Source organism: Trachinotus anak, unplaced genomic scaffold (genome assembly GCF_046630095.1).
Source record: "Trachinotus anak isolate AG129_WGS33_773 ecotype Australia unplaced genomic scaffold, CSIRO_AGI_Tana_v1 ptg000010l, whole genome shotgun sequence".
NCBI classification, from domain to species: Eukaryota; Metazoa; Chordata; class Actinopteri; order Carangiformes; family Carangidae; genus Trachinotus; species Trachinotus anak.
The window spans coordinates 14,979,639-14,992,500 of NW_027273861.1; the positions used below are offsets into that span (position 1 = coordinate 14,979,639).

A 12,862-nucleotide genomic window follows, 5' to 3' on the forward strand; every position below is an offset into this window, starting at 1 on the left:
GGAGAGTTGGGGTAGATGTGAAAGAGACTGGGGCGAGGAGACAGAGAGGGAGGGGAGATACCATGGATGGAGAGAGATGCTGTTGCCAGGGAACAGCAGCCACATAGAGGACCACTGAAAACCACAGCAGGGTTATCTAATGGAGTGAAGGGACACAGAGACTGGCGCTCATTTTTCTCCAAGTTGCTGTAGGGATAAAGAATCTGCCTCAGTGGAGGGATCAAGACACAGATGAAAGGGTTTGAACTGATTTTGAGGTGAGGGTAAAAAGATGCTCCAACCACAAGCAGGGAAAAGGGGTGAGATAGAGAGTGAGATCATGTTGCCAGAGCAGATGTAGTCTCATTTAAAGAATTTTGTGTCTTGGTGGTGTGGCTGTAGGAGCTGAGAGGCAGGCTGTCGGCTCGCTCTTCACGGCCAGTCTTTCCCCAACAAAGGTGGCCAGAGGCGGAGGAGAGGAGGGTGGGGAGTCCAGTACAGAGGTGCCCCCTGTCTTCAGACACCTGCTGCTGGCTAGAGGCACACATCGAGGACACTGTACAACTGTGTCTGTGTGTGAGTGTGTGTGTGCGTCTGTGTGCATGTAAATTAGTCAAAGACAGAGAGGGTGAGGAGAGATTTCAGCCCGACCCATGCTTTTCTGTTGGTGAGGGGGATCAGGCCTTTCTCCCTTTGGATTTTTGCATCTGTGACTGAGGAAGGAGGGAGGACTCGTAGGCACAGACCAGTGAGAGGTTTTGAGGGGATCTCGCACCGCTCATGTGAGTATAACCTCTGACTTCATCTCCTTGCATTTCTTATCTGCTTGCACTACTTACATCTTGCACTGACTGGACATTAGATGTCCACTTACAGATAAAAATATATTTGTTCTTTTTTTTTCCTCTATTGACTGCTCCATTTGGGATGACCTAGAAAGGCTGTGGGACCATTTTAATTTGTGGTGGTGATGTGCTGCACATTTGGTTGCAATTCATTTTGTAGATTTTCATGAAATGGGTTGGCAGGGGATGGCACTTGTACAAGAACGGGGTCTTTAAATGACATGTAATGACTTATAGACACATATAAATATCATAAATATAATATAATATGATATTAATACAGTCCATATTTTCAAGTATTTGACATATTATTAATGTCTTTGTCTGTAGGCAAAGGTCGGTTATGTTTGGGCAATGGTTAATTGAAAAATTTCATGCACAATTACTACTTCATGATTTTTCCAGCTGTCAAAATGTGAGAAGAAGAAATGTTTTTGAGAAATAGCTGATAATGATTTAGTCTCTTTTCATCATGCACCATTTACTATAACTTTCTCTTTTGTGTTTGTTGTCGCAGTCTATTATTGACGACTTTGACCTGCTACCAACAAGAGTGTGTAGTGCCATCACATGCTGCAATCTTATATTTGCTTTGCTCCTCGTGTGTTATATAAGACCTGTGGAAATTAATGATTTCCTCTGTGTGTGAGACATGGCTGCTCTCCAGTTTATACTCAGCCACGAGTGTCGCTGCCAAAAGCACCAAAACCACCTTCTAGTAATCATACCATAGGAATCCACTGCATGCAGAACTACAGAGACAACAGGAAGTTAGGTCCAATTAAACAGTCGCAGGGTAGCTCTCAGGCAGTTCACCAGATTATTGTGTCACCGTATCACAGTGATTAATGTGTCATTATCATGTTCTGAAAATGCACCTAGATTTCAGCATTAAATCCTGTAATTTAGAGGAGTGCATCCTAGTAACACTATTCATTATGCAGTCACTATATGGTCACTGTATTGTCCAAAGCATCATAATGTGAATTCTCCAATATTAGGTCTGAAGTGAACTTTTTCTATTAATATTATTGGTGACATAAAGCCTGGGTATGACTGGAGATCAAAAAGGCAGCAGTCACATCAGTGAGGTAGGAATAAGGAGCAGTGAGGGAGGATTAGGCCTGAAAGTCGTCCTCCACGCCGGCCTCTTGAATTCCACCCAGGAGCAAATTTGCACATAATATTTGACTTTGAGGAGAGCGGAGCTCAGAAAATGGGCTCTGTCCGAGTCAGTCACATGCCTCTCACATGTGCTCCTGTGGGCAGGGGGATAAACCCCGTGTGACCAACAGCGGTTGCAGCCCCTAAATTGTAATGAAAGAGAGTAAATTATTTGGACAAAAATCCTCCTACAATGCTGACTGTTTGATCTAAGTCAAACACGTTTCCCTGCGGTGCAGCCACTGAGCTCACTGTGTAGTTAGTACCCTCACTTGTTGTGAATGGTGTTCATTAATAAAATATTCCTCTTCACACCTGCAGGCCCCTGCTCTCCTCTCTGAGGGATGGGCACCACAGAGGCAACTCTACGAATGGAGAACATGGAAGTGAAAGATGAGTGGCAGGATGAAGACTTCCCCAGGTGGGATGCTTTTATCTTCTATTCTATCTATTCTGTCCTACTGATGTCAAATATGGGCAGGTGGTTGATACTGAAAGTTGAGACTACTGAGTAGAAAATCTGTATGGCATATACTTTTGAATGTGTGTTTGTATGAATATACAGTACATATTAGTTTGTGGATGATCATCTCATTACTTGGGATTGATTAGGCAATTGATTAGTTATGTATTGCTGATTAACTTTATGAGCCAGGTGCATCATATTACTTTTAGTTCAGTTTACTCTATGTGCACATAGAAGCAGTGATATTTATGTTAATGTATATATTTTTTTAATATTGACTCTTTTTTATTTTATAAAAAAAACCAACAACTTGACAGCCTTATATTGTTTACGTTCTGCTTCCCGAGCATCAGTGGAGCAATTCATGTAAATTGCAGCTGAAGGTTTCAGTAACTATTATCTTGATGTCAAATAATTGAGCACAGTGTGACATTTGACTTCATGTTCACAGCAAGAAGCTCTGAAATAAGACGGCTGAGGCAGGAGAGAGAAAGCTAAATGAAGGAAAAAGAAAAGTTATTCTTAGTGCACCATAGACATACAGAAGGATTTAGAAAGCGTAGGCGAGGAATTTAATGGTCGGAGGTTTAAATGCAAAGGTCGTTGGGCAGGAAAAGAGCACAAGGGAAGTGTGATGATCGTTAGTGCTGGGCTTCCTCCTCCTTCCTCATTTCTCCTTTCTCCCTCCTCCCTCCTCCCTCTCCCTCCTCCCTCCTCTGTCAGATGGGGAGGCAGGAAGCCAGGGAGCAGGTGCAGCGTCTGTCTGTAAATGGTCTCAGGCTACGTCATGTGACGCAATAGCAGTCAGCATCGCCAGGAAAATGGTGGCAGGTTTTGGTTAAAGACAGACAGAGGCGGAGGAACAGCCAGCAGCAAATGGATTATTAAGGCAGCCGCAGAGAGATGCTCTGCTCTGGACTGTCTCTTATCAGCTGAGAGGACAGGGAATGAGTAAGCAAACCAAGTCTAAAGGTGTGTGAGGTTTAAAAGCTCATTTGACTCGGCTTTGACAAAAGCAGCCCCTGTACTCTCTCCAGAAGGTAAGCATCAGCGGTTCATCCTGATATTGACGTGTGTAGATGAAGGACAATGCAGCCATAAACAGGAACAAAAGAGATTATCTTGCTTTTGTTAAAAGACGAAATCCCCTTCAGTCTGTTTTGTTAATAGAAAAGGCTTCATTTCTGACAAAGGAGGTGTTGGATTATAAATCACTGCAGGGGTCCCCAGGGAATAGATTCAGATCGTTCATCGGTGCCTGTTTCTCTGGGTTAAAGCCAGTGTTGTTGGCTCAGGATGGGGCACACTCAGTGACTGTCCTCCTGCAGATGGGTGGATGAAGCAGTTGGCTTTCACAGGAATGCAGCTAAAACCGCCTCTCCTGAAAAACACTGCGCTGCAGCTCTCTGCATCTCTTTTTTTTAAAAAACAAAACATTTAGCTGTACAACTCTATTGTTGCTGATAGGCACAAAGCCACACATGCATGTGTAAGCACATCTGCCATAATGTGCATAGTTTGCTTTCTTACAAATAAACACATATTAGAGGATATGCAGAGCAAGACTTGGACCTCCAGTCTGTGCACGGTGTCAACAGTAAATAACTTGCAGCGTGAAGGGAAACAGAGCTGCACAACTTTGTCTGTGTACGGAGACACACAGAGGAGTTCCTCTTCCCTCTCTTCCACACATTCTTTGTCTCCTATTCCTCCCTTTTCCCCCGCTATTTCTCCTCTGCTCCCTCTCTGCTCTGCCTCACACCCTGCCCAGCAGCCATGTAATCTTCATCTCTCCCCAGAGAGACGTTAATTACCATCTCTATCCTCTTCTGCTTGCTGCTGTTTTTAGTGCTTAGCCAGATCAGGGACAACACTCATGCCCCGACTGGTCCAATGAACGCCATCCTAACCACTGTGTTACATTTTATTGTGAGGCCACACTTATGCACTATTGCATGGTGGAGATCCTGGAGACATGTAATAAATCATATTATCTAAAACCTATGTTTGCTTTTGTTTCAGTGGCAGAGTCATGATTGTTTTGCTGAACCTGGACTATGACTTGCTTTATATTACATTTTATACTCAACAAACACAGTACATGTTTCCTTATCTATGTATGTTTCCCTCCAGACCACTACCAGAGTACGGAGACATGGATTCCCCCTGTGGTCTCACAGACGACAGAACCTGTAAGTAACCCTCATTGGATGATCACTGATTAGAAGACCTGCCTCATGATTTCACTTACAGCCTCTCCTCTCCTCTCCTGGTCTTACTGCTGTAGCTCCCCCTAACACCCTGAATGTGAGCCCACCTGGAGGAGGCGGCGGAGTGTCCTCATCCCACCGTAAACGCCGTACATTGCTTGCCCCGGAGATGAACCTCTCCCTGGATCAGAGTGAGGGCTCTCTGCTGTCAGATGACTTCCTGGACACACCAGACGACCTGGACATTAATGTTGATGACATCGACACTCCAGATGAGACAGACTCACTGGAGTTCATCACCAATGGCAATGAATTGGAGTGGGAAGGTCAGGGGTTAATCCTATTATAATATTTCATTACATATTATGATACTGACCAAAACTTTAAATTATGTTTTCAGTGTAATCTTAAGCCTAAAATTAACTTCTAATGGGGACAGGGACTGTATATGAACCTTCATGTAATACCTACTAATAGCCCATCTATGAATCTATATGGGTAGGCTTGTAGAATGAGTAGTATATTATATCTTTTTTTAAAAAAGGCTTTTATTTTCCACTTCTAATGTGATTTATATTTTTTCTTTGTTTTTTTTCCCACTTTTTTAATATCTCATTATATTGTTGACCTCTTATTATATTTTATCTTCTGTACTTTTTTATGTTGTAATGTTTATTTTTCCATGTAAAACATGTCCAACATACACAGTATATAGTATAAAGTTTATTCCTATTACATTTACGGTATGTATGCTGAGCACACAAATGCCCTTTTCTGTGTACAACCAGTATCGACTTCGCTATTACAATCTGAAAGCTGGATGAACAATTGAGGTGTTAGGATAAAACTATGTTCAACCTAATTCAAAATGTCACCGCAAACTTGAGTTCTAATCCTAAATACATGTTAATCTAAATCCTTATGCAGTAATACACGAAGTAAAACATGTTTGCTGAGATTAAAGGTGATCCTAATTTAAGCAATCTAAACCTCTCTGGAAAGGAATTTACACTCAGACAATATATTTTGTTCTTCACTGGAATCAGCACAGTACCTGTTTGAGCACAGATTCAGGAACAGAATCTGGTTCTGTCTCTGTTCAGATGACACACCGGTGGCCTCAGCCAAAGCAGGTCCCGGAGACGGTTCAGGAGACGTGGGTGAGGACGGGAACACCAACAATGGGCGCCTCTGGAGAACAGTGATCATCGGAGAACAGGAGCATCGCATTGACATGCAGGTCATTAGGCCTTACCTGCGGGTCATCACACATGGAGGTCAGTGAAAGAGCAGATAAACACCTTGAAACCTTAAGATGTTTAAAGGATTTTTCATGTACAAGACATATGTCACTGTCAGGCATCATCTCACCTCAGCTAAGTGTTGTTGCTGAAACACTATTCATGATTTACTGAAACTCTCTCTCATCAGGTTATTATGGAGAGGGTCTCAATGCCATCATTGTGTTCTCCGCCTGCTACCTGCCTGACAGCAGCTGTCCAGACTATCACTACATCATGGAAAACCTCTTCCTGTAAGTTTGACATGACAGAATATTATTTTTCAGGCTTTATTTACAGGGTTTACAGTCAGTGTTTCCTGTGATGAAAGACCTCGTCTCTTCTCCAGGTATGTGGTGAGCAGTCTGGAGATGCTCGTGGCTGAAGATTACCTGATCATCTACATGAACGGAGCTACTCCTCGGAGTAAGATGCCTGGGATCAGCTGGCTCAAGAAGTGTTACCAGATGATTGACAGAAGGTGAGAGAAAGAAAAACTACAGAAGAAAACTGCTCCATCATGTTGATTTATATCCTGTGTATAAAACATGTCTTGATATTACAGTGACATTTTATGTTTATTTTAAACTGTAAACACTGATCTCACTCTCTGCAAACTGAATGGACGTGTTATTTGTGTTGTGACGGCAGACTGAGGAAGAACCTGAAGTCTCTGGTCATCGCTCATCCTACGTGGTTCATACGCACTGTCCTGGCTATATCTAGGCCCTTTATCAGGTGATTCACACAGAAACAACAACTAAACAATTATGCTTCAGTGTGGGAAATCCACAAAACCTGGTGCACAATTTGAAGTGCTTTTTGTTGTACTAATCACAGTTACCTGAGAAAGGCTAGGCCAGGTTTTTAAATATCCTTGCCATATATAATCAAGGCACTTACATTTTGGCAGCGACGCAGAGTGTGTAGAACATTGTTGACTGAATATTATTCCATGTTTGTAAAGATGTTTCATGTCTATGGTCTATTTGTGCTCAGCTGCTTATCAAGTCTGTGTTTTTTAAGCTAAGAAACCAAGTAGTGCCGCAATAGAAACTGTTTTGTAGCCATGGCATCAATAATGTAACCACTGTAACTGTTCTTGTGTTGTTATATCCTTATCATTTACAGCGTGAAGTTCATGAATAAGATCCAGTATGTCCACAGTCTGGACGAACTGGCAGAGATTGTCCCCATGGAGCATGTCCATGTCCCGGAGTGTGTGGTGCAGTAAGTATCTCTGACCAGTAGATGGAGAAAATGAGCTGCCAGAGTGAATCTCAGCCTGTGGGCAGTGGGTAGTCCTGCTGTATATCTTGCTGCGAAATGATTATCCATGTTAATCTAGCAGAGAACAAGTCCACTTTGATCTTATTTGAATTAATGTAAAATAAGATTATTACTCCCATTTAATGACAGGGGCTAAGGTTTCTGGATTTACTGTGTGGATTGGAGGCATTAAAGTCTTACTTGCTTTTAGATTTGATGAGGAGAGGATTAAAGCCCGGCGGGAAAGGTAAAATATATATATCATTTCTCACCTGCACATATACATTACATATAAAGAATTGGACTCAAAGTGAACTGTGATTTATGTATTTAATTCAAACTAACTGGCTCCACAAGACTTCTTCACCAAATACAATAATGTGTGTGTGTGTGTGTGTGTGTAGGATGGAGCAGGAGCGGAGACAGCAGGAGCAGCAGCAGTCGGTCCCACAGGAACCAATTAAAAAGTCTGAGAGGTACTGGTCCTCTATCATAAATTCACATTAGACATGTAACTAGTTGAGGCATTCATCACTTTTTGGCAGACTGTCGTCATTCCTTCAGCTTTTTTTTTACTTTATAATGAAGCTCTAAGCCCATTTTTTTTGTCTCATTTCCAGGCCGAAGTCAGTGATTGTAGATCAAGGGTTATGAGAGGGACCGTGCTTTGCAGGTGAGGACTATGCCTCTGTTTTTCTTATATTAGCCACAAGGTGGCTCTGTGCTTTCAAATGGATCCACCACATTCCCCATTACATTTCCCCCTAAAGTGTGAGTCATAATACATTCTAGTGTTCTTATATATATTTCACTACAGAGACCAGATTAAGATCAGAAGCACATATCCCAGGGCATGTGTTTGCTGTTTACTTACAAGTTCTTTGTTATACTAGATTGTATTAATTACATACATTTTGTAAGCATCTAAGTTTATCCATTTTGAAATAGAGTAATTGTGTAAATTCCATTAAAACGGACATATTTAAAAACCATGTTCAACTCTACTGCTGTTTGAATGGGAAACACATCTTGTCAATAGATAACAAATTGAGCTGAAATGAATATGAGTAATTGACTATTGAGGATGTGTGATTATGCAGTGTTATATTAAAATTTTGCACAATAACATAATTATGAGCATCTATTGTACATTAGACAAAATGATTGCAAAGGGACTCATTATATTTGCATTAGCACAATGGCCTGTGGAGAAAAACTATGCCTGCTTGTTTTGATGCTCGTCTGATGTGGAGCGTTGTCGGGGAGAGGTGCAGATGGAGTGAATGTGGAGGTGAAGGATTTGTAGTTGTTTGTGCAGGGTGTGAGCTGGTGTAGATCGGGGGTATGACTCTTTTTGTTAACCTGTTAACCATTCATATTCAGATATACAGATTTACATTGAACACTTGATATTCCTCCATTAGGAGGGTTATCTGCCTGTAGTAGGTTATGTTTAGTGCACCTCTGCACACTGATGCTCAGCCATTAGATGAACTGACTTTCTAGCTTTTAGCGTAGCTTCATTTGAATGCCCTTTTCTTCTCTTCAGTGTGCTCCGTCTGCATGATTATACAAAGTCATGACCATTTAGTATAGCACTGATTACAGCAATGAGCAAAGGTTTAAAAAATAAATAGATAAACACACAGAAAATTAAATAATCCTCTCTGTCCACATTGTGTTGCAAGATTACACATATTCTTTATTAGCTTTACCAGCTCTTCACTGAGGCCAGAGTATAACTTTATGCAATTTACACTGAGTGAAACACTAAACCTTAGTGCAGTATCTTTTGAAACTTTGGGGATCTCTGCTAGAATTCAAAATGAAATAATGAATGTTTTAAAGAGTTTTTTGCTGCACAGCAGGAGCTTGTAGTTGATTTAATACACAGCACACGTCCTCGAGGGAGTACAGATGTCCTTACAAGAGCTGATGTAAGATGTCAGTATTCTGTAAACTTTGCCCATCGGGTGCAAAACTAAGGTTGCATGATATGAAGGACATTTTCATAGACTACAGTAAACAGCAAACATAAATAAATCGTATCCACAGCACCCTACTGAGCCTGAGTGATTATGAGGTACTTACAGTATGAGCTGGTTGAAAAACCAGCTGTCTCAAGGATATATGGAGTCTTGTCACATTGATAAAGGTCATAAGACTGAAACACCAATAATAACCATAATACTGATGCTATATTGGTTTAAAACAGTAAACAGTGTTCAGGCGTCATTCTTGGCCAAACAGTATAAAAGGAAGTTAACACTCTGGGGAAATGGTGCCTTCACACACAACGAGTGTTAAATTGAGAATGAAGCCATGACAACAGTTCATTTTAACATTAGGATCAACAGAGTAACTCTTTAACTGTCAGGCTCATCTTCAAGGAAAGTCAGGCAGGTGATAGGCATAATACTGTATACAAAACTATATTATTACTGTAGACAGTTGTGTCCCACTTTTCCCCATTCTGTATGATAAAAGGACCAGGCAGAAACAAAGTTTCATTTACATATTTCTTGATTTAAATTTGATTGTGATAATTGTTTTAATGTATTTATTCAACTGCAGCCATAAAGGCAACATGTTTTTTTGTCTTTTTTTGTTTTCATCATCCACAAACATTTTTCCTCTCTTCATGCAGGGTGCGACAGAAGTGTGGAGCATGAAACCTTTGATTTATACCCATAAGACGCAGAAATCTACATATGCTTCCTTGTTCTATTGACACCCAGCTGAACATTTGCCATCATTTTCCAGTCGAAATGGTGACTGCTCCATGTCTGTTCCCCCTGTCTGGAACCCCCTCATTCTTTCCTCCCAGAGAGGTTTATATACGCAGCTTGAAAATGTATGAGGGAAGAAGCTGCTCTGCTGAGCTTAACTAGTTTGCAAGAACTTGTCTCTTAATGGAAACTGTTGCTGAGTTCATCAGTTCATTGTCCTTGTGAGTAGCTCATATTGAAATGTTACACCGTCATGAGGCTCAGTAAGGCTAGGACACGGACAGAAATTCTCCCTCGAAAATGTAACACAAAATCAACTAAAACTCTAGAAAGAAAGACATTTTTGCAACATCGTGTGAAACATTAGTTGTTTTTCTCACGTCTTAATATCAGTTGACAGGTTACAGGCTTATCTCTAGGTTTCTACAGTTCTGGAGCTTGTTAATAACAGAGTACGTCAACTGGATTGTCTGAAAAAATGCAGATTTGATAGCCAAAACTCCATGGTGTTTTTATGATGTGCAACATTTTCACCTGACAAGAGGGATGTGTGCATATACAGTATTGTGACCTGACAGGACTGGAGATGTTAAACAGCAACGTCATTGGATGTTACAAATGCTGAGCTGGGTCTGTGTAGGTTGACCAGACCACACACATTTGTATTCATCCTGGTGTGTGTCAATAATATGTGTATATAATAACGACAGCATTCCAGTTGATCAGATGCCTTCATCTTTTTTTTGCCTCATAAGGTCTTTTCAAACTCTGTCTTATGCTGTGCTGACATTTTGAAAATGTTAAAATGTACTAACATTCACTGACATAGGGATCATTTGATCCTGTTTTTTCTGATCCCATCTGCTCTGTGATAGTTTCCTCTGTGCCCTTCTATCTGTACTGTACCTTGTGTTATGATGTGCCTCAGTCTTCTTGTGTGTAAAAGGGGGAGACGTGATTTCCACTTGCTGAAGAATCATATGTGATGTAAAATATTTGTAGATGGACAAGTGATATCTGTCTATTTTGTACCATATGATTGTGGCCACATAAACAGGTTTCATACATGACACGGACATGCTTTTCATGTGTTAGTTTAGTATTACTATTAGTATCACTATCTACTCTGAATAAGAGAAATACTAACCCACAAAATACAAATCATACAGAAAAATCTATGAAGTTTGTGTGAAAGTGACAACAAACAAGACAAAATACACAGATATTCCACATATGATTCTTTTACAGAGTTTCTAAAATGTACATTTTAAAAACAGATCCTTTATAATAAATTACGTCCTGACAGTGAACGGGATTTCAATGTTTTTCCAAGCACCTGCATTCCAGGTGTGCATTTGACAACACTAAGTTTAAAATGTACATTTTACTGTAATTCTTCCAGATCATTTTCATATGGGAAAACATGTTTGTACCACTGATGATATCAGATATGAAGTGGCCTCTAAAAGGAGGGTCACAGCTAAGAAATGTTGATGTTAATACAGATGGATGGCCTTAATGTAGCTTGGGCAGGGTCTTATTTTATCATTTATATTGTTTGTTTGCATGCATAGTGCATTATGGATTGGACATTTTCTTGTGATTCCTTTGTTTTTATCTCGTCTTCCATTTGTTCACAAGGCAGTCAACTTATAGTTGCAGGAGAGCAGAGGAGCAAGAAATTTTATTTTTGTAAAGAACTGCATACTTGTATTGCCTGTATACTGCGGATATTGTTTTGCATTGCTGAATTTGGCTGTTGCATAACATGTGAAGCGTAGACTGTGATAGATTAGGTGGTGATGAGTCCTTAAATGTTTTTGCATTGTTGTAAAGGAGCATGACTCATGTCATGCAGTTGTATAGATGTTGGTATGGCATGGACATGCTTATGCATATTTGGTAAAGAAAACAGGACTCTGTCTGTTTCTAAAGTGCCATCTCAGCTCTGATTTTCCTCTTGTTTTGTTGCCTTTTTGGTTCAGGGATGTTAAAGAAAAGGTTCGGCTTTTAGGGTGTTATGACACCAGTAAACCAAATCTGAGCAGTTACATCAAATATTTATTCTCCATGATGGAGCTGTCCCAGCACAGCAACCACTGCTTGTCTCTCCTTGAGGGAAGGTTCCTCTTTTTGTCGATGGGTGAACTGAGTGCCTATTTTTGAACCAAATGTTTAAAAGAAATCCAGAATAAGAAAAGGAATGTAAAGTGTAGCCTTTCAACTTTTAGTTATTAGGATTTATAGGTTTACTTTATCGAATTACACCCAATATCAAAAGCATATAAAATGGCTAATGTGAACTTAATGAAATCTAAATGTTCATTTTGACTATAAAAGCACAATATCTAGATAATTACAGTTTCTTTGCCTTCCATTTGTCTGCTGTAAAATGTTGGCTCAGATTTAAATGGGAAAGATCTATCATCTTTCTAGATTGTCATGATTGTTTTTGCCTTGTAAATATAACTGAATAAATTGTTCCTCCCAAATTCTGTGATGTTGTTTGTTTTTAAACTTTATGTTACCCTCACAGAAAGATAATCTAGTCTTTAGATGTAGTGCAATTTTGAAAACTTTCACCTAAGACTTTTATCCACAGACCAATGTGTGTTATGGAAACAAAATCAAAGTAGCTCAGTAACAAGAAATCTAGAAGTAAAAGCAAAATACACATTTTACTCTGCATGATGTTTATAGATATTGGTTTAAATTCAAGTTTCAGCAAGTTTAAGTTGATATTTTATCCTTAGACTCTGGCCTGCTAATGATCCCGATGTGGTGGTGGGAGGGTGAGGGCTTTTTCATAGAGCACTTCGTGGAAAAATAGGCTGATGTGTGTGATTCTTTCAAACCGAATGAGGAGTGAACTTGACATTCCTGGTGTGCGAATTCTTCTTCTGTTCTGTTAAATCTATTT

General features: G+C 40.1%; 1 protein-coding gene across 2 annotated transcripts; it reads left to right on the top strand.

Annotated features, from left to right (window-relative positions):
* The first annotated feature begins 97 nt into the window (after positions 1 to 97).
* On the top strand, positions 98 to 12,434 carry atcaya (ATCAY kinesin light chain interacting caytaxin a). 2 transcript variants are annotated; one of them, XM_071487832.1, is made up of 14 exons: positions 98 to 257; positions 382 to 761; positions 2,310 to 2,409; positions 4,588 to 4,646; positions 4,742 to 4,990; positions 5,768 to 5,941; positions 6,096 to 6,198; positions 6,294 to 6,425; positions 6,596 to 6,682; positions 7,076 to 7,174; positions 7,425 to 7,460; positions 7,618 to 7,689; positions 7,834 to 7,886; positions 9,861 to 12,434. In XM_071487832.1, exons 3-13 carry the CDS (start codon positions 2,333 to 2,335, stop codon positions 7,865 to 7,867), a joined length of 1,122 nt encoding a protein of 373 aa, XP_071343933.1. In that variant the 5' UTR covers positions 98 to 257; positions 382 to 761; positions 2,310 to 2,332; the 3' UTR covers positions 7,868 to 7,886; positions 9,861 to 12,434. The 2 variants fall into 2 exon arrangements, with proteins under 2 accessions (XP_071343933.1, XP_071343934.1); XM_071487833.1 differs by lacking the exons at positions 98 to 257; positions 382 to 761; positions 2,310 to 2,409 and adding an exon at positions 3,239 to 3,494.
* The last annotated feature ends 428 nt before the right edge of the window (positions 12,435 to 12,862 follow it).

Coding starts and splice junctions, on each gene's coding strand:
- atcaya (XM_071487832.1), top strand. CDS start 2,333: ATGGGCACCACAGAGGCAACTCTACGAATGGAGAACATGGAAGTGAAA. Junction 6,426..6,595: donor TACCAGATGATTGACAGAAG/GTGAGAGAAAGA, acceptor TTGTGACGGCAG/ACTGAGGAAGAACCTGAAGT. Junction 7,175..7,424: donor GTCCCGGAGTGTGTGGTGCA/GTAAGTATCTCT, acceptor ACTTGCTTTTAG/ATTTGATGAGGAGAGGATTA.